Genomic DNA, 24,119 nt, shown 5'->3' with positions numbered 1-24,119 from the left:
CGATGAAACCATATAATCGGCGTGTACACAGTCGAGGGCGGTACTAATTCAATTACCTGCTAACTTTACACAGACACTAAGAAGAAAGAGAACACAGATGCGTCCAGCGAATGTCACTGCGCACATGAAGGCCAACATCCTGAGACTGGCGCCCCTTTCAGTATTTCTTTATTCAATTAAGAACAGACAATACAAACACGTAGATCAAAGTCTCACATAGCTGTCCAAACCCGGCGAGGGCTGAAATTGCAGGTTTTTGACCCAATTTCGGCAACATAACGACGCTAAATCCCCTATAGGTCAAAAGTACCTCTCTAGGACGGATTCCCTCGCAATTTAGAAGCTTTCTGGTGAGCTGTAGCAGAATTTCAGCGCGCTGTAATTCCCTGTTTTGTCACTGCCAGGTGCTCAAAGCCATGTCTGAGCATCCCAAGGCCTTCCCGAGGCTCCCTGTTCTCTTGCAGTTTAGGTGCGAGACCTTTAACCTGCAGAAAAACACAGCGGGCTGTAATTCTCTGTTTTGGATCGTTTTTAGCGGAGGGAACGTCTACGCGTGTCCCAAGGGCTCTCGCACGCAATAGGACAATTCCCCTATAATTTGGACGAGTTTTCGCGAGAAAACTCTCCAGATTCACAATCTTTCGCGATGGAACTGTGCGTACCTGTGGGGGATTAGCAATTAGCTAATCCGGTTTCTATTCAGAAGGCTCTTGCCTTGGCATACGCACATAAAACCCTCAGAACTATACGTGATCATCAAAGTAGCCCAACTAGTGGGACATTACCATATGTGCAAAGGGGGGAGAGGGATGCACTCATCGCGCTACATGAGACAAAGGAGAAGGCAAGCTTTCCATTAAAGCTGTGAACCTGCACCCACTACTCACACACACACTGTAGGTCACTTAAGCTCAAAAATCAGCCTCCACCCTCCTTGCAGAGGTGTCCAACAGGCTGCTCTCCAAAGTGACTCGTCGAGTGGCCCAAATTCCCTTATGGCGCACACAGGCTTCCATACTCCTCAGAATTCAGTGCTAACTGGCCCGTCCAATCCTAGACTGACCAACCTAGATTCCTGATGTGAGAAACCCGTTCGGCCACAACCGTTTCACACTAGCCATGCAATGTCCACTTGCACCTTTTCAAGGGTTCTGGGGAAAACAAGTAAAAATAAAATAAATAAAAATATTTAGTACATATTTAAAGAAGGCAACAGGAAAAATACACCTCTTGCAGACACGGTACCTAGAAAATAGACTTTCGAATATTTGGGTTTCCAAGTTGGCCTTGATGTGTCAATTGAGCAACAGTTTGAGCCAGTTTTACAGTTTATCGGGAGGAAACTTTGCTATTGGTCTTCCTTGCATTTGTCCTTGGCCGGCAGTGTAACGAGATGGCACCACTTGCCAATTGAAAAGAATAGACTGTTGATACACAGGAGATACATCATGTTGGTATGCACAAATGACAGCATGGTTTGAGCTGCATGGTTTTTTTATAGACACGCTCCCCCCCCTTTTAGTATTCTCTAGATGCATACTCTCTCTCTAACACGGAGGGAGGTCACTAGACTTATACGACAGGATCTGTTTCAGTTGAATACTCAGAGGACATGGATACAACCTATACAGAAGCTGGGAACAAAGATGACTACATATAAAGAGCATTTTGTCCAGCTCACAGAGGATGCGTTCTTATCTAGGCTTTCCTACATGGACACTCACTTGTCCCATAGATTACAATGTGCTTGGACAGATTCGGACATCATCACATCAGTTGGAGGTTGAGACTGGCCGATATTGAGGCATCTCAACTGAGGCAAGGTTGTGCCAATTGTGTCAGAGAGCCAAAGACAGAGCTTCACTATATATGCCGTTATAAAACATACTATGAAATACGTGGCCGCTTTCACTACCTCTTTAGAGAGGGTTTTGGGCCTCTATCTAGAGTTATGAGATACCAGGATCAGAGATGTCTTGGCCTTTATTTATTCGAGATTCAACGACATTGAGCAAGGTTACTGAGAGAGCGAGGCTCACACACCGGGAGACGCACCCCGCGACAGATCACAATGTTCTTCCATCCAGAGCTAGAGCAGAGACGAGACAAGACAAAGAGGAGGGATACAAGGCAAACTACTAGCATAGGTAAATTGAGTGATCGAGCAGCAGAGCTAGGGAGAGAAGATCCAGGAGGCCTAGGATGAGGGGATGCTCGCATCGATGGAGGAGGTTGCACAAGGCGAGACATGGGAGACGCCCTGTGTAGACTCTCACCATGAGGACATCAATATGATCACGCAACGACCAGTGCGAGCCATCTTTAGATTCTGATACACATATCCATCATTTTGTATATGTTCTCTGTGATACATAAACACTTTTTATATATCGGATGCGGCCTTGGGAGGATTGGAGAGGATGTGTTCACAAGTTCAATTCCAGGAACCCCAAACAAAACTTTGGCTCTTTCATACCTTAGTAGCTTCAACTATGCTCTATGGGGTTCAGGTTTGAGGACCCTCTGTAGGTCAAGATGGGTGGAGAGGTATGGAGAGGCCCTTGGTATCTATGATCTCTCGGCTGATTAGATCATGAGATCATTAGAGCCGAGTTAGTAGCCCCCCCCCCCCCCCCCCTCGAGATTCAACGATATTGAGCAAGATTACTGAGAGAGCGAGGCTCACACACCGGGAGACGCACCCCGCGACAGATCACAATGTTCTTCCATCCAGAGCTAGAGCAGAGACAACACAAGACAGAGAGGAGGGATACAAGGCAAACTACTAGCAGAGGTATATTGAGTGATCGAGGAGCAGAGCTAGGGAGAGAAGATCCAGGAGGCCTAGGATGAGGGGATGCTCGCATCGATGGAGGAGGTAGCACCAGGCGAGACATGGGAGACGCTCTGTGTAGACTCTCACCATGAGGACATCGATATGATCACGCAACGACCAGTGCGAGCCATCTCTAGATTCTGATACACATATCCATCATTTTGTATATGTTCTCTGTGATACATAAACACTTTTTATATATGGGATGCGGCCTTGGGAGGATTGGAGAGGATGTGTTCACAAGTTCAATTCCAGGAACCCCAAACAAAACTTTGGCTCTTTCATACCTTAGTAGCTTCAACTATGCTCTATGGGGTTCAGGTTTGAGGACCCTCTGTAGGTCAAGATGGGTAGAGAGGTATGGAGAGGCCCTTGGTATCTATGATCTCTCGGCTGATTAGAGCATGAGATCATTAGAGCCGAGTTAGTAGCCCCCCCCTCCCCCATGAAGATATCCAGGAGGCCCAAGATGAGGAGATGCTCCCATCAACGAAAAAAGTTGCAGTAGGGGATCAAAACTATATTGGCGATACATGGGAGAAGCCCTGTGCAGACTCTCACCATGGGACATCGACATGATCATGCAGTGACCGATGCGAGCCATCTCTAGATTCCAATACACACATCCACCAATTTGTATATACACACCCACTTTTTGTATATGTATCTCTCAGGCTCTTGATACCCACCTTTTACAGCTCTAGTAGTGTTTCAACTTTCTGTTTAGTTAAGTCAATGTGGCCTTTAAAAGACGTCAATATAACATTCATTCTCTCTCTCTCTCTCTCTCTCTCTCTCTCTCTCTCTCTCTCTCTCTCTCTCTCTCTCTCTCTCTCTCTCTCTCTCTCTCTCTCTCTCTCTCTCTCTCTCTCTCTCTCTCTGACTTTGTATCAAATCCACCACCTTGTAACTTTCTGGTCTCATAGGTCACTATGGCCTTTTGAAGACGTTAATATAACATTTCATTTCATTTCTCTCTCTCTCTCTCTCTCTCTCTCTCTCTCTCTCTCTCTCTCTCTCTCTCTCTCTCTCCTCTCTCTCTCTCTCTCTCTCTCTCTCTCTCTCTCTCTCTCTCTCTCTCTCTCTCTCTCTCTCTCTCTCTCTCTCTCTCTCTCTCTCTCTCTCTCTCTCTCTCTCTCTCTCTCTCTCTCTCTCTCTCTCTCTCTCTCTCTCTCTCTCTCTCTCTCTCTCTCTCTCTCTCTCTCTCTCTCTCTCTCTCTGTGTAGTCCTCTACAGTCGTGGGCGTCTGGATCTTCCAAGCTCAGTCGCTCAGTCGATCAGTGTGCCTCTGGTGTGAGACGATGAGCTCTGCTGTGGTAGTAACTCCTCCGGGTGTCCAGTGGTAGCTCTAAAGAAATTTGTGATCTGTCTCTGGGACTGGCTAGCCTCTCCTCTCATCAGGCTCTCTCTGTGTCTGCGTAACTCGAGCAAAAACAAACCCAAGCATCTCTGATCCTCGTACTGCATGACTTTGGAGAATGGTCCAAAGCCCTCTCTGAACAAGCAATGGAAGCAGCCTCGTATCTCGTAGTAGATGGGGCAGTGGCATGTGTAGTGCAACTCTGTCTCAGGCTCGATGTCACACAGGGGGCATGTCCTGGCCTCTGCTGGTACTCCGCTGTATCTCCCGGTCTCGATCCGCACTTGGTGTGAAGATGTACGTATCTAGCCGATAGCACATCGTATCCCATGAGACAAGTGGGTGTCCATGTATCTCGGCCTCGTCACAAAGCCATCAACCGTAAGCTGGAGGAGATGCTCTCTGTAGAAAGCCATCTTCGTGCCCAGCTCCTGTGCTGGCTGTATCCAAGTCCTCCTGGTGTCTAGCTGAGTCAAGTCCTGGCGGATGAGCCTGGTGATCTCGGACTGTGTAAGAGTCAGAGAGGGTGCATCGAGAGAGTACTGGAAGGGAGGCAATCTGTCTATGCTGAACCCATGCGCCTGAAACCATGATGTCATCTCCCCATACCAGCATGCTGTATCTCCCTGCATGGCTAACTGTCGAGAGGACTCAAGAGCAAGGCGAGCATATCTGTCTCTGGGAAGTTCCCACATGCAGTGTATGAAGGAGACCGATCCCAACTAGCTGCTGTTCACACCTAGTAGTTTAGGATTCCATAGTATTTTATTGTGACATTTGTCATTTCATTTTTGTCATTGTTGTCATCTTGTTACTCTGACTCTGACTTTGTATCAGATCCACCACATTGTAACTTTCTGGTCTCATAGGTCACTTTGGCCTTTTGAAGACGTTAATATAACATTTCATTTCTCTCTCTCTCTCTCTCTCTCTCTCTCTCTCTCTCTCTCTCTCTCTCTCTCTCTCTCTCTCTCTCTCTCTCTCTCTCTCTCTCTCTCTCTCTCTCTCTCTCTCTCTCTCTCTCTCTCTCTCGCATGGCCCCTGCGCAAGGATGACACGCTTAAATCGAGAAATGGTCCAAATTTTTAATATCATTGACCGAGCATTGGAGCTAGGGAGATCTAGACGACCCCGATGGAGAAGAGGAGCTACACAGTTTCGAAGGAGGCTACAGCAAAGGATTCACCTATCCGCTTAGTTTAGGATTCCGCAGTATTTATATCTTGTTATCCCTAGTTGGATTTATTTTGTTAATCTGACTTGGTATCAGATACACCGCATTGTAACTTCCTTGTCTCTTTGGTCACTTTGGCCTTTTGAAGACGTTAATATAACATTTCATTTCATTTCTCTCTCTCTCTCTCTCTCTCTCTCTCTCTCTCTCTCTCTCTCTCTCTCTCTCTCTCTCTCTCTCTCTCTCTCTCTCTTAAAGACAAAGATAATGTGGATGAAGAGGTAAAAGGACTCATGACTATCATGGGGGTTAATGAACGGACATATACGAGAGCTTGGAGAGTGGGCAATAAGAAAATGGAAGCAATGGGCAAACCTCGAAGGAAAGGGCCTTTATCATTCGTTTCCCCTCCATGGAAGCGAAGGACTTTTTGAAGAAGAGACCAACTCTTAAGAAGACGGACATCTTTCTTCGAGATGACCTCACTCTCTCGCAGATTGCTCATATGTAGGAGGTATTGCAGGATATTAGAGTGACAAGGAAAAAAGGTAAGATTGTTTTTTACCGAGATGGAAGCGTGGTGAAATTGGAGCGACGCTCCGCATGATCGTGCGAGACCTGTGGAACCACACTAAAGATGGCAGCATGGAACTGTAATGGGTTATTTCGCCTTGATGTAGGGGCCTTTGAGGACAGCTATATGGGGAGAGACATTGTCTTTTACTCAGAGAAACTAGGCATCGGGACAGCTTATACCACATGCAATTGGATATAGGTGGGAGACAGCTTGTCGAGCAGAGACGAGATCAGAGCACAACGGTAGAGGGTGAGGAGTTGGAGTCCTATTCAGAGAGGACTTACAACCGCTTGTGCATCTTGTTCGGAGAGATGATAGGGCCAGCTATATGTGGGTGAGATTGAGAGCTGAGACGGGCAGATTCTTGTACATTGCTATATGTTACTTTGCCCCCAGCACGTCAGTGTATGCCCCACCTAGAGGACACTCTCCTTTCTCTGCACTAGATGAGGACATCTGGGAGTTTCCATACATAGCGACATTATTCTCTTGGAGGACATTAATGCTCGCACGAGAAATCATCAGACCATTATCTATGATACTTCAGATGAAATACTGAGAGAGCTAAATACCAGTAACATGGGGCTGGATAGACGTTCACAGGATGAGCACACTGAGTACGGGAGATATTTGAGGGAAAAGGGGGCCCACATGGATTGGCCATACTTAATGGCCTACAACAATTTCCCGCAGCAGCTGGTTCTACTTGCTTCCCACGTAGGCATGGGGCCAGCACAGTGGACTATGTCATGGCACAACCGAGCTTCATCCCCTACATTCAAGATTTCACAGTAGGACTTAGACTAGTGGGTGCAGCAGTGGATCATGCTCTTTTGACATTTTCAGTCTCCTTTCAGTACGGTACAGCCCAGGATATATTTACACGAGAGACTGACCCTGTCTATATAGAGGAGATCTATGGTCGTCTGTGTACAGCAGCTAGGCCAAGACTTTCAGTGGAGGAGCTCACCACTTTACTGACTGAGACATAGCATGATGCAGCAGCAAAGGCATACCCACATACTCAGCCTGACCAGACAATTGATATAATGAGGAATGTAGAGAGACGAGAGCACAACTTCAGAGGGATCTTCTCCTAGGGGTCATCGATCACAAACAGTCTCGGATAGCCTTTGGGCGTCTTGTGTGACGGAGAAGTAAGCGTTCCTAGCTCAGATGGAGCGAGACTTTTACCAGTTGTTCTTGAGAGTAGACTCAAGAGAGGCATGGCGTCTCTTTCATGAGCACTCCCCTCCCCCAGTGATCACTTCCCCCGATGTATGGGGCCGGTATGCAACATCCTTATATACGGTCCCTGGACAGACACCCCTTCCAGACCCTCTTGAGTCATGCCCATCTACAACTACCTTCTTTACTACTGAGATGGTAAAAGACGGCCATTGACAGGATGAAGACCAGGAGGGCATATGATCCTGATGGCCTAGTAACACAGCACTTTATACATGCTAGAGATATGTTGGCAGAGGTTCTTACAGCCCTGTTCAATCATGTCATGTGTGAGGGTCTACCTGAGACATGGAGCCTGTCTACTATTGTGCCTATCTTCAAGGCAGGTGATCCTATGCAGTCTAGAAACTACAGTACTATTATGATTGGACACGGTTGTATGCATCAACCTTGAGGAGCAGTTGGACAGATGGGCAAAGAGTGAGGGTGTACAAGCAGCAGGACAAGCTGGTTCCAGGAGAGGCTTCTCCACTCTTGACCACATTCTGACACTCAGAGCTATCAGCAAGGAGGGGAGGGCACATGGGAGATCGATTTACTGTAGCTTTGGGGATTTTCCAAAAGCATTTGACATGGTGCCCAGAGCCACATTGATGTGCAGACTATAGGAGATGGGAGTGCCCAATGAGTTGATTTGGGGGATCATGGCTCTATACAAATCAGTGGCGTGCAGTCTCCTCTATGCACCGCTTATGGAATACTACCAAAGATAGATATGCCCGATTGGCCCTTGAGTCCTCCAAACAGTTAGCTTCACAGGGGAACACATCATGCTGGTATGCCCAGATGTCATCATGGTTCCAGATACATGGCTTCAGCATGCACAGCTTGCCCCCCTTCCAGTACTTCCTTGATGCACCATCGCTACCAATTGGACACCAGGAGGACATGGATAGAACCGACAAAGGAGTTGGGTACGAAGATGGCTTTCTATAAAGAGCATCTTGTCCAACTCGCAGGGGATGGGTTTGTGATTCGACCTAGCTATATGGATATACATTTTTCTCATGGGTTACGGTGTGCCATTGATCAAATACAGACATCTTCCCACCAGATTAAGATTGAGACTAGTAGATTCAATGGGATACTAGCAGCCAGCAGGACATGCTGCCTATGCCATAGACTCAAAGACGGAGATGCATTATATATGTCAGTGCACAATGTACTAAGAGATACGGGGTCGCTTCCACTATCTATTCAGAGACAGCTTCGGACCCCTCTCTAGAGTCATGAGCTATCACGACCAGAGATGCCTTGGATTGTATCTACTTGAGTTACACAGACACAGAGACAGCTTACTGAGGAGATCTGAAGAGAGACGATATCAGAGACAGATTACCAATTTCTTCACACTAAACACTGAACTAACATAATAGCAGCCGCCACTGCAAAGCTCAGCTCATACTCACTCACGATACCCTCATCGATTGAGCATTGGAGCTAGGGAGATCGAGACGCCCGCGACTAAGGAGAAGAGCTTCATAGCATCTCGATTCTCTTGTACTAGGCACCCATTGTATCAATAATCACACATATCCCACACAGTACCAGCTAGTAGCGATCCTAGTTTCACTTTTTAGCATCTCTTTTTTGTACCCAGATATGGCATCAAATTCACCTGTTTGTATCGGTTTGGTCTCATAGGTAATTTTGCCCTTTTGAAGACGTTCATATATCATTTCATTCATTTGATTTCATATCTCTCTCTCTCTCTAGACCATATCTTGACACTCAGAGCCATCATTGAGGGTAGATCGCGTGGGAGACGGATCTATTGTAGCTTTGTGGATTTCCGCAAAGCATTCGACACAGTGCCCAGAGCTAGATTGATGCGCAGACTACAGCAAATGGGAGTACCCACAGAGCTCATTTGGGGGGTCATGGCATTATACAGGTCAGTAGTGGGGCAGGTACGCACCTCAGAGGGTCTATTCACACCGACTCACTCCACTATTGGGGTGAAGCAAGGCTGCCCGCTCTCTCCTACTCTATTTGGTATGTATGTGGATGAGGTTTCTGACTACATTGAGAGAGATGGTGATAGAGGTGCACAGCTGGCAGGGACATGGATTCCACTATTGTTATATGCTGATGATATTGTGTTGATCTCCGATTCTCCGGAGGGGATGCAACGTCACTTGGATGCTTTGAATAGGTTTGCTCAAAAAAGTGGTTTGTCCGTCAACCTTGGTAAAACCAAGGTCATGGTATTTAATACCACACCACACTTGATCAGGAGGTCAACGCCAGCATTCACATACGGCCAGGAGACAGTGGAGTATACAGATGCGTACACTTACCTCCGAGTGGTTTTTAGTGGGTCAGCATTTTCATTGAGGAGGGCAGCAGAGACTAGACTATCCAGACCCCATGCAGCATTGGGTAGATTGGAAAGGATGTGTTCACAGGTTCACTTTCAGCAGCCTCGGACGAAGCTCAGGCTCTTTGACACTCTAGTGGCTTCTGCATGCTTTATGGAGCTGAGATTTGGGGACCTTCATTGGATCATCACGGAAGGACAGGCCGCAGTGATAGATGGGGGGACATGGAGAAGCCTCTGGTCTCTATGATCTCGCGGCTCATTAGAGCCAAGGCTTCAGTACCACGTGCTATTGTCCGAGCAAAGCTAGCTGCCCCCCCACTAGTGGTTGAGGCGCTCACTAGATCTGCCTCCTTCATACACCGCATGTGGGAACTTCCCAGAGACAGATATGCCCGCCTTGCACTTGAGTCCTCTCGACAGTTAGCCATGCAGGGAGATACAGCATGCTGGTATGGGGAGATGACATCATGGTTTCAGGCACATGGGTTCAGCATAGACATATTGCCTCCCTTCCAGTACTCACCGGATGCACCCTCTCTGACTCTTACACAGTCAGAGATCACTAGGCTCATCCGCCAGGACTTGACTCAGCTAGACACCAGGAGGACATGGATACAGCCAGCACAAGAGTTGGGCACGAAGATGGCTTTCTACAGAAAGCATCTCCTCCAGCTTACCGTTGATGGTTTTGTGACGAGGCCCAGATACATGGACACCCACTTGTCTCATGGGATACGATGTGCTATCGGCCAGATACGCACATCTTCACACCAGCTACTACGGATCGGGACGGGGAGATACAGCGGAGTACCAACAGAGGCTAGAACATGCCCCCTGTGTGACATCGAGCCTGAGACAGAGTTGCACTACACATGCCACTGCCCCGTCTACTACGAGATACGAGGCCGCTTCCATTGCTTGTTCAAAGAGGGCTTTGGACCATTCTCCAGAGTCGTGCGGTACGAGGATCAGAGATGCGTGGGTTTGTTTTTGCTCGAGCTACGCAGACACAGAGAGAGCCTGATGAGAGGAGAGGCTAGCCAATCTTAGAGATAGGTCACAGATTTCTTTAGAGCTGCCATTGGACACCCGAAGGAGTTACTACCACAACAGAGCTCGTCGCCTCACACCAAAGGCACACTGATCGACCAAGCGACTGAGCTGAGGAGATCCAGACGCCCACGACTACGGAGGACTACACAGCATCGACGGAGGCTGCATCAGAGGATTCGGATCACTTTGGCTCGACATGCACGACGCCCGGTCAAACTACTCACCATGGAGGGGATTGATGAGATCCGCCAGCGACCGATGCAGGATCTCTTGTCATCTAGCTATCCCAGCTAGCTACTTAGTTCATACCTAGCAGTTTAGGATTCCATAGTATTTTATTTTGTCATTCGTCATTTCATTTTTGTCATCTTGTTACTCTGACTTTGTATCAAATCCACCACATTGTAACTTTCTGGTCTCATAGATCACTTTGGCCTTTTGAAGATGTTAATATAACATTTCATCTCTCTCTCTCTCTCTCTCTCTCTCTCTCTCTCTCTCTCTCTCTCTCTCTCTCTCTCTCTCTCGTGACCTCCTGCCCACAGCCCCTCGCGTTGCAACCCCTGCTCCTTGCCCCCCCCCTCGCACTGCCCCCACAAACCTGCCCCTCCCACCCACAGGTACAGCAGCAGCAGATAATCCGACAAAAAAATTGCAGGTCTTCAGAATTTTATAGCTTTTCAGAATTTGGCAGTTTTTTGGACAGTTGCAGAAATTTCAGGGAATTTACAAGACTTTAGAAATTGCAGAATTGGCGGAAAATTGCAGAAATTGCATAAAGAGGATTGTTTGTCGTTTTGGTTGTATTTTGCAGAAATTGAAAGAAATGCATGCCATGCTTCGTGTGGAACATGTATGCATAATGTGGAAGCACTTGTGCGTATAGGTCAATTTTTTCTCGTTTTTGGCACCTATCAAACATTATGAAGCAGAATGATAAGGCCGACCCCTTAGAAGACGTAGTTCAAAAATACAAAGAAGAAATGGCCGAAACCATTAACAAGATCAACCGCCATCTATTAGGGACAATAAAAATGCTCGAAGATCACATTTCGGCCCAAGAAAGCAAGATCACGGCAATGGGAGATTGGATGACGGCGAGATTGCGTTACTCAAAAAGGAGCTCGCTGAGGCACGATCACGAAACACGCTTGAAGAGGGAGAATTGCAGCCCTCTATGATAGAAGAACTCAACACAATCAAAGAGCAAGTACGAGCCATCAAAGAGGGGGAAGAGAGCATAAAGAAATGACTCAAGAGCTTGGAGAGTGGGTAACAAGAAAAATGGGAGCAGGGGGGAAACCTCGAAAGAAAGGGCACTCATCCTTCCTTTTCCCTCCATGGAAACGAAGGAGGACTTTTTGAAGAAGAGACCAGACCAACTCTTAAGAAGACGGGCATCTTTCTCGGGGATGAGCTTACCCTGCCATGGGTCGCCCATATGCAAGAAGTAATGCCAGAGATAAGAGCGGCAAGGGAAGAAGGTAAGATTGCTTTTTACCAAGACGGAAGAGTGGTGATATTGGAGCCACGCTCCACATGACGGTGTGAGGCCTATGGGACCACACTCAAAGTTGCTACCTGGAATTGTACTGGATCTATGCGTCTTGATGTGGGTGCTTTTGAGGAGAGTTTTACCGGGAGAGACATCATCTTCTACTCTGAGACACATCAAGCCCCTAGGCAGTCTATGCCTCACATTAGTGGATACAGATGGGAGACGGCTTGTAGACAGGAGACACGATCAGAGCACAGAGGGTGGGGCTCAAGAGGAGTGGCAGTGCTATTCAGGGAGAAGTTGCAGCCATTCATACACATAGCTCATAGGGATGAACACGCTAGGTACATGTGGGTGAGATTAACAGCAGAGACTGGCAGATATCTTTACATTGCCATTTGCTACTTTCCCCCGAGTACGTCAGTATATGCACCACCCAAAGGACAGTCCCCCTTCTCTATTTTAGATGATGACATATGGGAATTCTCTAGAGATGGTGACATTATCATTCTAGGGGACTTCAATGCTAGGACTGCCCATCATCAGACGGTATTTTAAGATACTTCAGAGGAGATGCTGAGAGAGCTGGATGTTGCAGAGACGGGCCTATCCAAAATATCAAAGGATGGGGAACATACTGAGTATGGACAGCACTTAATAGACATGGGGACTGCACATGGATTGGCCATCTTGAATGGCCTACAGGCATAGAGGGCAAGGTAAGCATTCCATAGCTTCTGTACCTGCTACAATCCACCTGAGGCTGAAAATGGCGCCCCCTTTGTTGATATGCAGCTCGTTTTTGCCTCCCCGAGTGGCAAAATCGCTCACAGGCTGACACGTCGCCCAGTTTCTGAGTTTGGGCTTTCCCTGCTAAAAATATCTCAACCGGTGCGTCAGTTGACTTGGCAACAGAGCAATAGAATGTCCCCCTTGTCATTCCAGAGCTAATGACGCGAACACATTTTCTGGTCAAAAATAGCAGTTCCCTAAATTTTAGGAGTTTTTTCCATGGCGTCCCTATCGGTCTCCTGACCATCATTGAAGACTACCATTTGACCAACATCTACAATGTGGGTTAATTTACTGGCCCCTTCCAACTTATAAAGTTGTAGTGACTTGACGAGTGGCCCAAATTCCAGTTTGGCGCACACGAGCTTCCATACTCATCAAAATTCAGTGCTAACTGGCCCGGGCAGTCCCTGTCTGACCGACCTAGATCCCCGATGTGAGAAACCCATTTGGCTGCAGCCGTTTCACACCGGCCATGCAATGTCCACTTGCACCTTTTCAAAGGTTTTGGGACAAACAAGTAAAAATAAAATAAATATATCTAATACTTATTTACGGAAGGCAACGGGAAAAATACACCTCCTGGTGACACCATCTCTTTCCAGTTATCCAGAATATCACAAGATGGGGAACATACTGAGTATGGACGGCACTTGATAGACATGGGGACCACACATGGATTGGCCATCTTGAATGGCCTACAGAGATTTCCCGCTGCGGGAGGCTTCACATGCTTTCCACACAGACACGGAGCCAGCACGGTAGATTATGTCATGGCACAGCCGAGCCTCATCTCTAGTATCTAGGATCTCATAGTTGGGCCCAGACCTGTGGGGGTGGCAGTGGATCATGCTATTGTGTCGTTGACCATCTCTTTCCAATTTAGTGTAGCACACATTCCACGAGTAGCAACCCCTACTCGCTACACCTTCACGCGGGAGACCAATTTTGTATACATAGACGGGATTTATAGACGCCTATCCACTGAGGAGCCAGAGCACCTTTGGAGGAGCTTACTACTATACTGACACAGACATTACATGATGCAGCAGCAGAGACATACCCACACACACAACCTAAGCAGAGACGTCGTTTTGGGAGCATGCCTCAAAACAGCTAGTATGATGAGGAATGCCGTCGGACTAGAGCTAGACTTCAGAGGGAAGTGCTTTTGGGGGACATCGCTCACAGAAAGTCACAGATTCACTTCCGACGCCTAGTGCGGCGAAAGAAGAGGGCATGTTTGGCTCGACTAGAGCAGGATCTATACTAGCTATACTTGAGTCAGGACTCCCGTGAGGCATGGCGGCTCTTTCATGAGCAGTTCCCCCCCCCCCCCCCCGCCATTACCTCTACAGAGACCAGGGGTCAGTACGCATCATCTTTGTATACAGTCTATGGACAGCAGCCCCTTCCCGACCTCCCGAATCCATGCCCACACACATGTGCTTTTTTCACCGCTAAGATGGTGAAGAAGGCCATTGACAGGATGAGGACTGGGAGAGCATATGATCATGATCGCTTAGTGGCTGAGCATTTCATGCATGCCATAGATCTACTAGCAGAGCTTCTAGCGATTATGTTTAACCGTGCCATGTGTGAGGCCTTGCCTCATACTTGGAGCCTATCTACGATTGTACCTATCTTCAAGTCAGGAGACCCTATGGAGCCTAGAAATTATCACACTATCATGATTGGATAGACATTGGCACGGTTGTACGCATCCATTCTTGAGCAGCAACTGAGTAGATGGGCAGAGAGGAGGGAATGCATGTTGTTGGGCAGGCAAGGTTCATGAGAGGTTTTTCTACTCTTGACCATATCTTGACACTAAGGGCCATCATCGAGGAGGGCAGATCCCATGGGAGACGGATCTATTGTAGCTTTGTGGACTACCACAAAGCATTTGACACAGTACCCAGAGCTAGATTCATGCACAGATTACAGGAGATGGGAGTACCCACAAAGCTCATTTGGGGGATCATGGCATTGTACAGATCAATAGTAGGGCATGTACGCACCTCAGAGGGTCTATCTACACCGATTCACTCCACTATTGGGGTGAAGCAGGGCTGCCCGCTCTCTCCTACTCTATTTGATATGTATGTAGATGAGGTTTCTGACTACAATGAGAGAGATGGTGATAGAGGTGCACCGCACGCAGGGACATGGATTCCGATATTGTTATATGCTGATAATATTGTGTTGATCTCCGACTCTCCGGAGGGGATGCAATGTCACTTGGATGCTTTGCATAGGTTTGCCCATGAGAGTGGCTTGTCTATCAACCTTGTTAAAACCAAGGTCATTGTATTTAATACCACCCTACAGTGGATCAGGAGGTCCGCGCCCGCTTTAACAGACAGTGGAATATATAGATGCTTACACTTACCTTGGAGTGGTTTTTAGTGGACCAGCATTTTCTTTGAGGAGAGCAGCAGAGACTAGATTGACCAGAGCCCATTCGGCATTGGGGACACTCGAGAGGATGTGTTCACAGGTTCAGTTTCAAGAGCCTCGGACGAAGCTCTGGCTCTCTACTTTGGTGGCTTCTGCATTGCTCTATGGAGCTGAGATATGGGGGCCTTCATTGGATCATCGGGGGAGAACAGGTCGCACTGATGGATGGGGGGACATGGAGAAGCCTCTGGTCTCTATGATCTCACAGCTCATTAGAGCCAAGGCTTCAGTACCACGTGCCATTATCCGAGCAGAGCTAGCTGCCCCCCCACTAGTAGTTGAGGCGCTCACCAGATCTGTTTCCTTCATACACCCCTTGTGGGAACTTCCCAAAGACATACGCCCACCTTGCACGACAGTTAGCCAACAGGGAGACACAGCATGTTGGTATGGGGAGATGACGTCATGGTTCCAGGCAGATGGGTTCGGTATAGACAAATTGCCCCCTTCCAGTACTCACTGGATGCACCCTCTTTGACTCTTACACAGTCCGAGACCACCAGGCTCATCCGCCAAGACCTAACTCAGCTAGACACCAGGAGGACATGGGTACAGCCAGCACAGGAGCTGGGCACGAAGATGGCTTTCTACAGAGAGCATCTTCTCCAACTTACAGCCGACGTTTCTGTGACGAGGTCCAAATACATGGACACCCACTTGTCTCATGGGATACAGTGTGCTATTGGCCAGATACGCACATCTTCACACCAGTTGCGGATCGAGACTGGGAGATACAGCAGAGTGCCAACAGAGGCCAGGACATGCACCCTGTGTGACATGGAGCCTGAGACAGAGTTACACTACACATGCCACTGCCCCGTCTACTACGAGATACGAGGCCGCTTCCACTGCTTGTTCATAGAGGGCTTTGGACCACTCTCCAGAGTCATGAGATACTAGGATCAGAGATGCCTGGGTTTGTTTCTGCTCGAGCTGTGTAGACACAGAGAGAGAGCCTGATGAGAGGAGAGGCTAGCCAGTCTCAGAGACACATCATAGACTTCTTAGAGCAGACATTGGACACCCAAAGGAGCTACTACCACAGCAGATCTTGTCGCCTCACACAAGAGGCACACTAATCGATCGAGCGACTGAGTTGGTGGGATAGAGACGCCCACGACTATGGAGGACTACACAACATCGACAAAGGCTACATCAAAGGATTCGGATCACTTTGGCCCGACATGCACGACGCCCTGTCAAACTGTTGTCCATGGAGGAGATTGATGAGATCTGCCAGCGATTGATGCTGGATCTCTTGTGACTTGTAATTTAGCTACCCCATCTAGCTGCTTAGTTCACGCCTACCACTTTAGGATCCCACGGTACTTTTCTTTTATCATTTTGTCATTTCCTTTTGTTACTCTGACTTTGTATCAGATTCACCACATTGTAACGCTCTGGTCTCATAGGTCATTTTGGCCTTTTGAAGACGTTAATATAACATTTCATTTCTCTCGCGCCCATGACGCCCGAGAGTGTTAGTGTTAGGGTGGATTCGTAAGAGTAGCATTCATGATTAAGAGCACACCATTACACATGAGAGATGATGTCTCATGCCGACTAGCATCTTACTGGACTGGAGGTGGTACAGCTAGGGGTCGTACAATGCTCTCAAAGAAGGGGTTCTCACCAAGAGTAGATGGTGTCATAGGACAAAGCCCACACATCCATCAAACCTCCCCTTAAGGTTGGACCAATGAACACAACGCAGAAGGAAAAACATAATGTGACAAAGCTAATAAAGTCACACATATGGCAATGTCGCAAAGACCAGGTGTCAAATAGGCTGCAAGAGATCTCCCATCAAACTAGGGAGTCACCACTAGACCCAAGCTATCAAAGCTATCAATCAACTTCAAAGCATGCAACCGAGGACCTCCCATGTCCTCTACAAAATATAAAAGTCAAGGGAGTACTCCCTTCCCTTCCGGCTCTCGTCCTCGTTCTCTGACTGTGCAACATGTGCCTCACCTTTGTTGCTGCTGTTGGAATGGCACTTAGATGGGGCATGTCCCTTCCAATCTTCAGAAGAATGCCCTGGTTTGCCACATTTGTAGCACTTCTTGATATCTTTATTTGATGAACATTGAAGATACACTTGTAGCTACTAATGCTCCTCCCCTTGAAGGTTGACCTCTGTTTTGCTGCTTCTATTCCTTCTGCAGGGAACTAATAACATCTAGTGCAAGCTTTTTCCCCTCTAAAATGGTTACAATGTAATCATAGACTTTGGGAATAAGAAGTACGGCTTCTTTTTCATCTTCGAGAAATTCACATCGGACATAGATGAGTTGACTGACAATGCTTTTTAGTCAATTGACTAAGCTAGCAATGTCTTCGCTCTCTTCCATAGTGAGTTTGTTTTTTTGTCTTTAACTGTAGGAGGACTCTGATGCTGCAGAGGACAACCCACTTGCTGAAGGTGGCTCTTGTAACTTTTAAGTGCCGAGGCTCTCTCCAAGGGGAGAGTAAAGGGAATCCAAAGCCAACCTGAAGATATCCAATCGCTGAAAACCAGGTATAGAAAGAGAGAATAACCCCATGCAAAAATCACCGCAAACAACAAAACAAAAAGCATAAAACAACAAAGAAAGGCAAAGACCCAGAACCAAGTAGGACGACAAAAAAAGAGAAAAACACAAACTTACAGGCAAGGACAAAACAAACCCACTATTAAAACATGCTCCATGGACCCACCAACTCACCCACCCAACCCACGCGCTCAATACACCCGAAAGCAAGCTTTGATAGAGCCCACACACATAGACACACACTGCCTAAACAAATACGGGGGTGCTGACAGTAGCGGTTTAGGGCCATCAAATCTCTCTATGCATGAGCATCCCTTTTCATCATCTTCTCTCTCTCCCCGTTTATTTCAGTTCTGCAAGGTGAATATCTCACGCGTTGCCGACTCAGAGGTATATGTAATTCTTTACAGTGTCTGATCAAGTATTATCCAGATTCTGTCACAGTTGACTCATAGTGCATTGTTCACACCCCTTCTTTGGAGGACGAAGCCATTACGTAGTAAGGCCCAAGTGCCGCAACATTGAATTCCACCATAGAGCCCAATATCAACTGCACAATGTCTCCTCTGCTCAGTATATAAATGCCCCATATAATACTTCCTTCAATCCCCACACTAAGGGTTAATTTCCTTCAAAGGTCACCTGAAAAATATGCACTAGGACATCAAGAGCCTGCACAACACAACTGTGGCTACTGCGAGTTCGAGCCAAGACTAGGATGTACATCAGAATGTTGTACCACTTTGTGCACTACTGTCAGCACTTGGCTAACGCACATCAACGCATTTACTCTTAGTTTGGTTTCTATATGTACTTTTGGCCAAGTACACGGAGGATAATGTATACCTTTCTCTCGTGAGTTCATATTAAACTTTTGAACACATGGATACATTACCTTCCCACCCCTCCATCCCTGACCTTCTCACATTAGGTTAATCCAGTGCTCATTTGACACATGGCCACGTGGTTCAATTTACTGCAGTCCTATCCTTCACTGGCAGCGTTTAATTGAGAAATCAACCCCAACAAAATCGATCATAACTGAATACATCCAATGCATTTGTTGGTTCATGATTGCTTACCTTTGAAAAAGGAAGAATATCCATTGCTTGCAAAAAGGGACTCAGAACTTTCACATTTACAGGTCCATCACTCCTCCCAAAACAGGTCTTAGAAGCAGCCGTGTCCACACACATAAAATGAATACCCTTCGACCCTAAAAACATTTTCCCAAGGGCCTCATCGTCACACCAGCAAAGAGTGCCCTCGCAGCTATGTAATGACACCCACTCATTCTGAACAGTAGGAAACACTTTGCTGTCTGCCTTCTGGAAAAGCGCTCTCCATTCAGGCAGATCCGTAGAGCTCACTCGGCCAGAATCGATGCCATCTGACCACATTGCAAAAACCTTCAGCACCTGCAAATTGCCAGGCTGTCAGTGTGGGGTTTTCCATTCAATGAAAAACAAACCTGAGTGGCTAAATACCTTATCAAGAACTGTGTGTGGACGAAAGGTTCGAGCAACGGTTCTTAATAAGTTGCGGTATTCCTCAAAACACAAAGTATCTCGGACACGGCATTGACTGACAAAAAAGGGTTGCAATGTTGGGTACAGTGAATTCAATGCTCTAAACAAAAACTTTTCTTTTGAATGATTATCTGTAGACATCATCAAGGAAAGACACCCTGTTTCATCCCTCCAAACCACAGTTTTTGGGGACACAAATCTTCCGAGAACAGGCTCATTTGGTTTTTCTGATGCAATTTCCGGGACAAATATTGAAGACTCGGTCTGAAGAAACTGCTGCGTGTCCTTGTGCCCTCCCATCTCATTCCATAACCAAGTATACAATTTTGTCATCTGTTCTACACTGTAAGAAGAGGGAGACAAAAAGAAGGGGGGGTTATCAAATGTATAAAGAGCTGCATCTTTGCAACTTAAAAGCACTCTTCACGTTGATAAATGCATGCACGGAAAACAACATGCAACAGTGCACAAGCAGCTACCAAAACATGCCTTTATATAGACGTTGAGGGATTAAAATCAATACATTACCTTATATGGATGGGCGCCTGATTCCAAAGCTTGAGTACGTGGAGCACAAGTGGAGCCGTCACAACAGTTTGTAACCCAAGAGCGACTACCAGCTTCATAGACTTTAACTGTCATCCAAACCCCTCGATGTGAGTTGCTTGTCATACACGTAGTAAATAAAAGTACTAAAAAAGCCATGTGCAAATATTCTGTGGTTGTGCACAGTTATAAAATAGCTGTGACCGCGCTTGATGTAAAATCAAGGTAAAACGGACACTCTCCTGTATAACAACCTTCAAGGTTCTACGACCTATTCAAAAAGGAAAAATGATCAAGCAGAATGTGCACTAAACATATTTTTGCTAGAATGTCTACTTTGCATATATACCACACTACGCTTTTATCGCAAGTAGGCTCCCTAAAATCATTACAAATAAAAGTTTCAAAATTACAATGATAGGGCAGATTGAGCATTCATATAAACAAACCATTTCAGGTAAGATGGTCAGTTTCATACAAGCGGTATCCATTCAGTATTTGAAACTTTTCCTTTGCATCTTTTTGAAGCTGACCATTCTAACAGAAAATTAATTATGCTCAATCGATGTTTAGAGCAACTTCTTGCAATTATTACCCAGTAACAAGAATTCCTTCAAATAAGCATTGTCCACAAGTAGGTATCCCCAAAAGCCTAATATCACCTTCTAGCATGTGATTCAAACTTCAAAAAAGAAATTCTTTGTTATAATTAGGTTCACAGTGTGTAGAAAATCAAGTTGCATCGACTGACCACTCACATCTTGTTGATCTCCACTTCAGGCTCTATAATCTTGTGCACACACAGCTTCAGACCGAACATAACCAATAGTAACATCTAGGTTCAGGCATACAGGGAAGCATTTCATTTCTCGGCATTAAAACACTTGCAGAGTTTCATGAGACTCCTTATATAGGGAGGATGATTTCATGGTCAAATGTCATGTTCCAATATATAACCCGAGGAGATTTATTTCCTGCTTAGGAGACCAATGTGTGAGTTTCATGCTCATGGGGCCTTGTTATAATCATATGTTTAGAACTAAAGGAAGGACTAACAACGAGAAGCCAATAAGGGAGAGATGGGGATGGGGGGGGGGGGGGGGGGGGGGGGGGGGGGGGGGGGGGGGGGGGGGGTCCAATATATAACCCGAGGAGATTTATTTCCTGCTTAGGAGACCAATGTGTGAGTTTCATGCTCATGGGGCCTTGTTATAATCATATGTTTAGAACTAAAGGAAGGACTAACAACGAGAAGCCAATAAGGGAGAGATGGGGATGGGGGGGGGGGGGGGGGGGGGGGGGGGGGGGGGGGGGGGGGGGGGGGGGGGGGGGGGGGGGGGGGGGGTTGGTGAAATAGTTCCTTTGGATGGTACATCTTTCCATCAAAGCTTGATTGAATCCACGGAAATGACCTTAGCGACAGAATGAAAGAAGGTAATGTGGTTGCTTTACACAATGTCTCCGGTGATGAAGGTCTCCAGTAAGTAGCCACACAGTCAGAATAGCTCTCTTCCCACATAACGTCAAACAAGGACAGAAATTGTGCACACTGATGCAGCCTTTCCGGAAGATCAAAACTTGGATTGCACAAGTTCTCAAGTATTTGAACAGCTTCTGGACACTCCCAATCCCTGACGGTGACCGTCGTGCCTCCGTCATCAAACCCCTCCCAGGAAGTATCCCTCCATATGCTTGAGGCCTTATCGTGCAAGTTTTTTTCAACAAGCTCCAATTTGACAAAATCACTTACCCAAAGTTCCTTGAAAAACGATCGCCACTTAAGGCATGCCACTTCTTGTGACCACCCTTGAAAAGTTTGAAGATAAGCAGCATCAACTTCAGTCCATGATATTGGCAGCCCTTGCAAACACTTCCTTACATCTACAGGGCATTTGAACTCCACACCAAAGTGCAGTGGTTCTTCACTGACTCTTTTACGGCCTTTGCTGGTTACTATAATAGCAGTTTTTCTCAAATCATCTAATATAGTTGGCCTTTCTGTTTTGCAATGAGTGCAATCAGATTGAAGATGCACCATGACAAAGGCCAAGCACTGCATAAGCAGTAAATCAGACTTGTTTCGTGTATTCTCTAAGGTCATACTTCGCAGAATATGCAAAGTTACTACCTTGTGCTCTGAAATTTCACTTACTCCAAGTCGCCTAAGTACAGTATATAGCTGAATTCTTTCCTCTGACCCAACTGCCAGCACAACCTCTTCTAATGATTCAGGATCTGGATTGTCAATAATCTCAGGCAATAGCAACGAAGCATCTACCATTCTCAACTCTGAATAAAGCAGAGGAAATTGCCCTAAAAGACCAGTTCTTCCTGTGGCACTAGCCGCATCGACAGATGGAAGCCACAATGGACCATCTTCCACTGATGTGTATATACCATTTGATAAGGGTATGAAAGGTAGAGCTCGTAGCCTCTTAACTACATGATCTGTTACTTCAGACTGTGTCAGTTGTGTGCGCCTTTGTGATTCATTAAGAATGCACCTGTAAAGGGCAACTAGCCACGAACTGACCCATCTTGGACCCAACTTTGCCAGGACATCTTTTTTTGAGCACAAGCTCTCCAAAAAGTCTATCAAAACTTGTGATCCATACAGGTGAATGCCAAGTTCAGATGCAAGAACTGGGGACAAATGCACCTCCCTGTGAAGATAGCGGAGGCCAATAAGCTCCCATAAGAGTTCTTCTGGTAACAGAGTCCTGACACACTCATTCCACCCACCAAGCAAGATGCAAGGTAATGCCCATTCTCCCTTTCCACCCTCAATAGGCAAACATGCACATGTCCGGAGACTCACAAAAATCATTCGAGGTAAAGAAGCAAAGAAGCCTTGGACTTCACCCTCATGCGGAAGAAAGCTCAAAAATATAGAAGCAGCTTTTGCTGGCACCACTTTGAAGCAAGACAACCTCTTAAAAGCTTCCAGTGCCCTCACAAGGGCACTAGGTATCTCTGAAAGCAGCCACTGATTCCAAGTGCTGTCTGTATCTAAATCTTCACGAGAAGAGGGCAGCACAAAATCCCCTTGAATAATAAACCTCAGGCCATAGGAGCGAAGAGGAAGGAAGGAAAAGACTTGTTGATATTCATTGCACGCTTCAAACTCTCCAGGGGATACCTCTTGTAAGGGAAAGGCCAAAGCTATCTCAGTTGCTTTAACTCCAGGGCGATCCACAACTGCATCAAGCTCCTGCTTCACAACTAGCCAGTGTGAAACACTTTCATTATCAGACACTCTTACTAGATCACCCTCCATATTAAATCGCTGCATTACCCTCATTGTGCCTCTCATGTCATCTTTAATAGTTATGCAGCACAACCGTCGCAAAAACAAAAGCAAAGATGGATGAACATCACCAAGTTTTGTTGACAGAATTTCAATGTCAGGTCCATTCACAAATGTATGTTTCAGTGGTAAAACCATGCAAGTGTTCCATGCCTGTTTACCATAATTTGACAAGCTTTCAATTAATGCCAATACTTCCAATGTCTTCTCCCAATCACTAAAAGGTGGTATCACTGTTGGTAGAACAAAGCCAAGATTGCCCTCTGAAACGTCAAACTTAACATGAAAACCTTTAGAATGTATTTCTGGAGCATCCGTGATCTGTAAGGCCAAAAATTTTGATTTAGTAGTGTAACGAAGGACAAAATAGTCATCTATTTACATGTCACATTAAGAAAATAGCAGATAACTTTTTGACAAGGTAGAATCAAAAGTTTGTGCAGGTTTTCCACTTGTGTTAAGTACACTGGGAAGTCCAAAATGTAAGAGCTTGAGCAGTATCCTATGTTATGAAGCTTTCAACTACTACAAACGTTAAGGACACAAAATTAAAAATCTGATAGCAGAAGCCATTGGATATTTTCATACTCGAAAAACTGACTTGAATCCAATGCCTTTCTGCCCAATATAACCAGCTGCCGATCCAGTTTTGGTGGAATTTCCAACATCACACAAAGCTTTCATATTTGCAGCGGTAAAACCAAGCTCATTGTTTATTACAACCACTCTCACATGCTGTAATATAAATACTAGTGTGGCCCCCACATCAGCTGCATACTGGTTATCATCAGCGTTTTGAACCTGAAGTATGAAGACAGATCAGTCATGATACACTAAAGACTTCAGTCTTCTATTGTTGAAGTAGTGAAAACCTTGCCTTAC

The 24,119-nt window shown here is 46.3% G+C and overlaps 2 protein-coding genes and 1 pseudogene across 2 annotated transcripts in view; 1 reads left to right on the top strand and 2 right to left on the bottom strand.

Moving 5' to 3' along the window:
• The window catches only part of LOC147422921 (protein NO VEIN-like), a 42,697-nt gene extending 22,629 nt beyond the window's left edge, over positions 1–20,068 (bottom strand). The window contains exons 1-3 of the mRNA XM_086501416.1: positions 19,913–20,068; positions 19,343–19,727; positions 18,938–19,273 (exon numbers count right to left, since the gene is read on the bottom strand). Of these exons, the coding sequence (XP_086357542.1) occupies positions 18,938–19,273; positions 19,343–19,727; positions 19,913–20,010 (819 nt within the window). The 5' untranslated portion in view covers positions 20,011–20,068. The remainder of the gene's footprint in view (positions 1–18,937; positions 19,274–19,342; positions 19,728–19,912) is intronic.
• LOC147422922 (U6 spliceosomal RNA) lies at positions 5,227–5,283 on the top strand (annotated as a pseudogene).
• Positions 20,069–21,281: 1,213 nt separating the features above from the next.
• The window catches only part of NOV (Histidine kinase-, DNA gyrase B-, and HSP90-like ATPase family protein), a gene marked incomplete at its 3' end in the record, with an annotated part of 61,458 nt that continues 58,620 nt past the window's right edge, over positions 21,282–24,119 (bottom strand). Inside the window, exons 7-9 of the mRNA XM_086501415.1 lie at positions 23,826–24,038; positions 23,226–23,558; positions 21,282–23,141 (exon numbers count right to left, since the gene is read on the bottom strand). Coding sequence (XP_086357541.1) covers positions 21,282–23,141; positions 23,226–23,558; positions 23,826–24,038 — 2,406 coding nt within the window. The remainder of the gene's footprint in view (positions 23,142–23,225; positions 23,559–23,825; positions 24,039–24,119) is intronic.

Source organism: Adiantum capillus-veneris, chromosome 26 (genome assembly GCF_014529385.1).
Source record: "Adiantum capillus-veneris isolate H3 chromosome 26, ASM1452938v2, whole genome shotgun sequence".
In the NCBI taxonomy this organism is placed as follows: Eukaryota; Viridiplantae; Streptophyta; class Polypodiopsida; order Polypodiales; family Pteridaceae; genus Adiantum; species Adiantum capillus-veneris.
The sequence above is the reverse complement of the archived record's forward strand: the minus strand, read 5'-3'. Positions and strand labels throughout refer to the sequence as shown.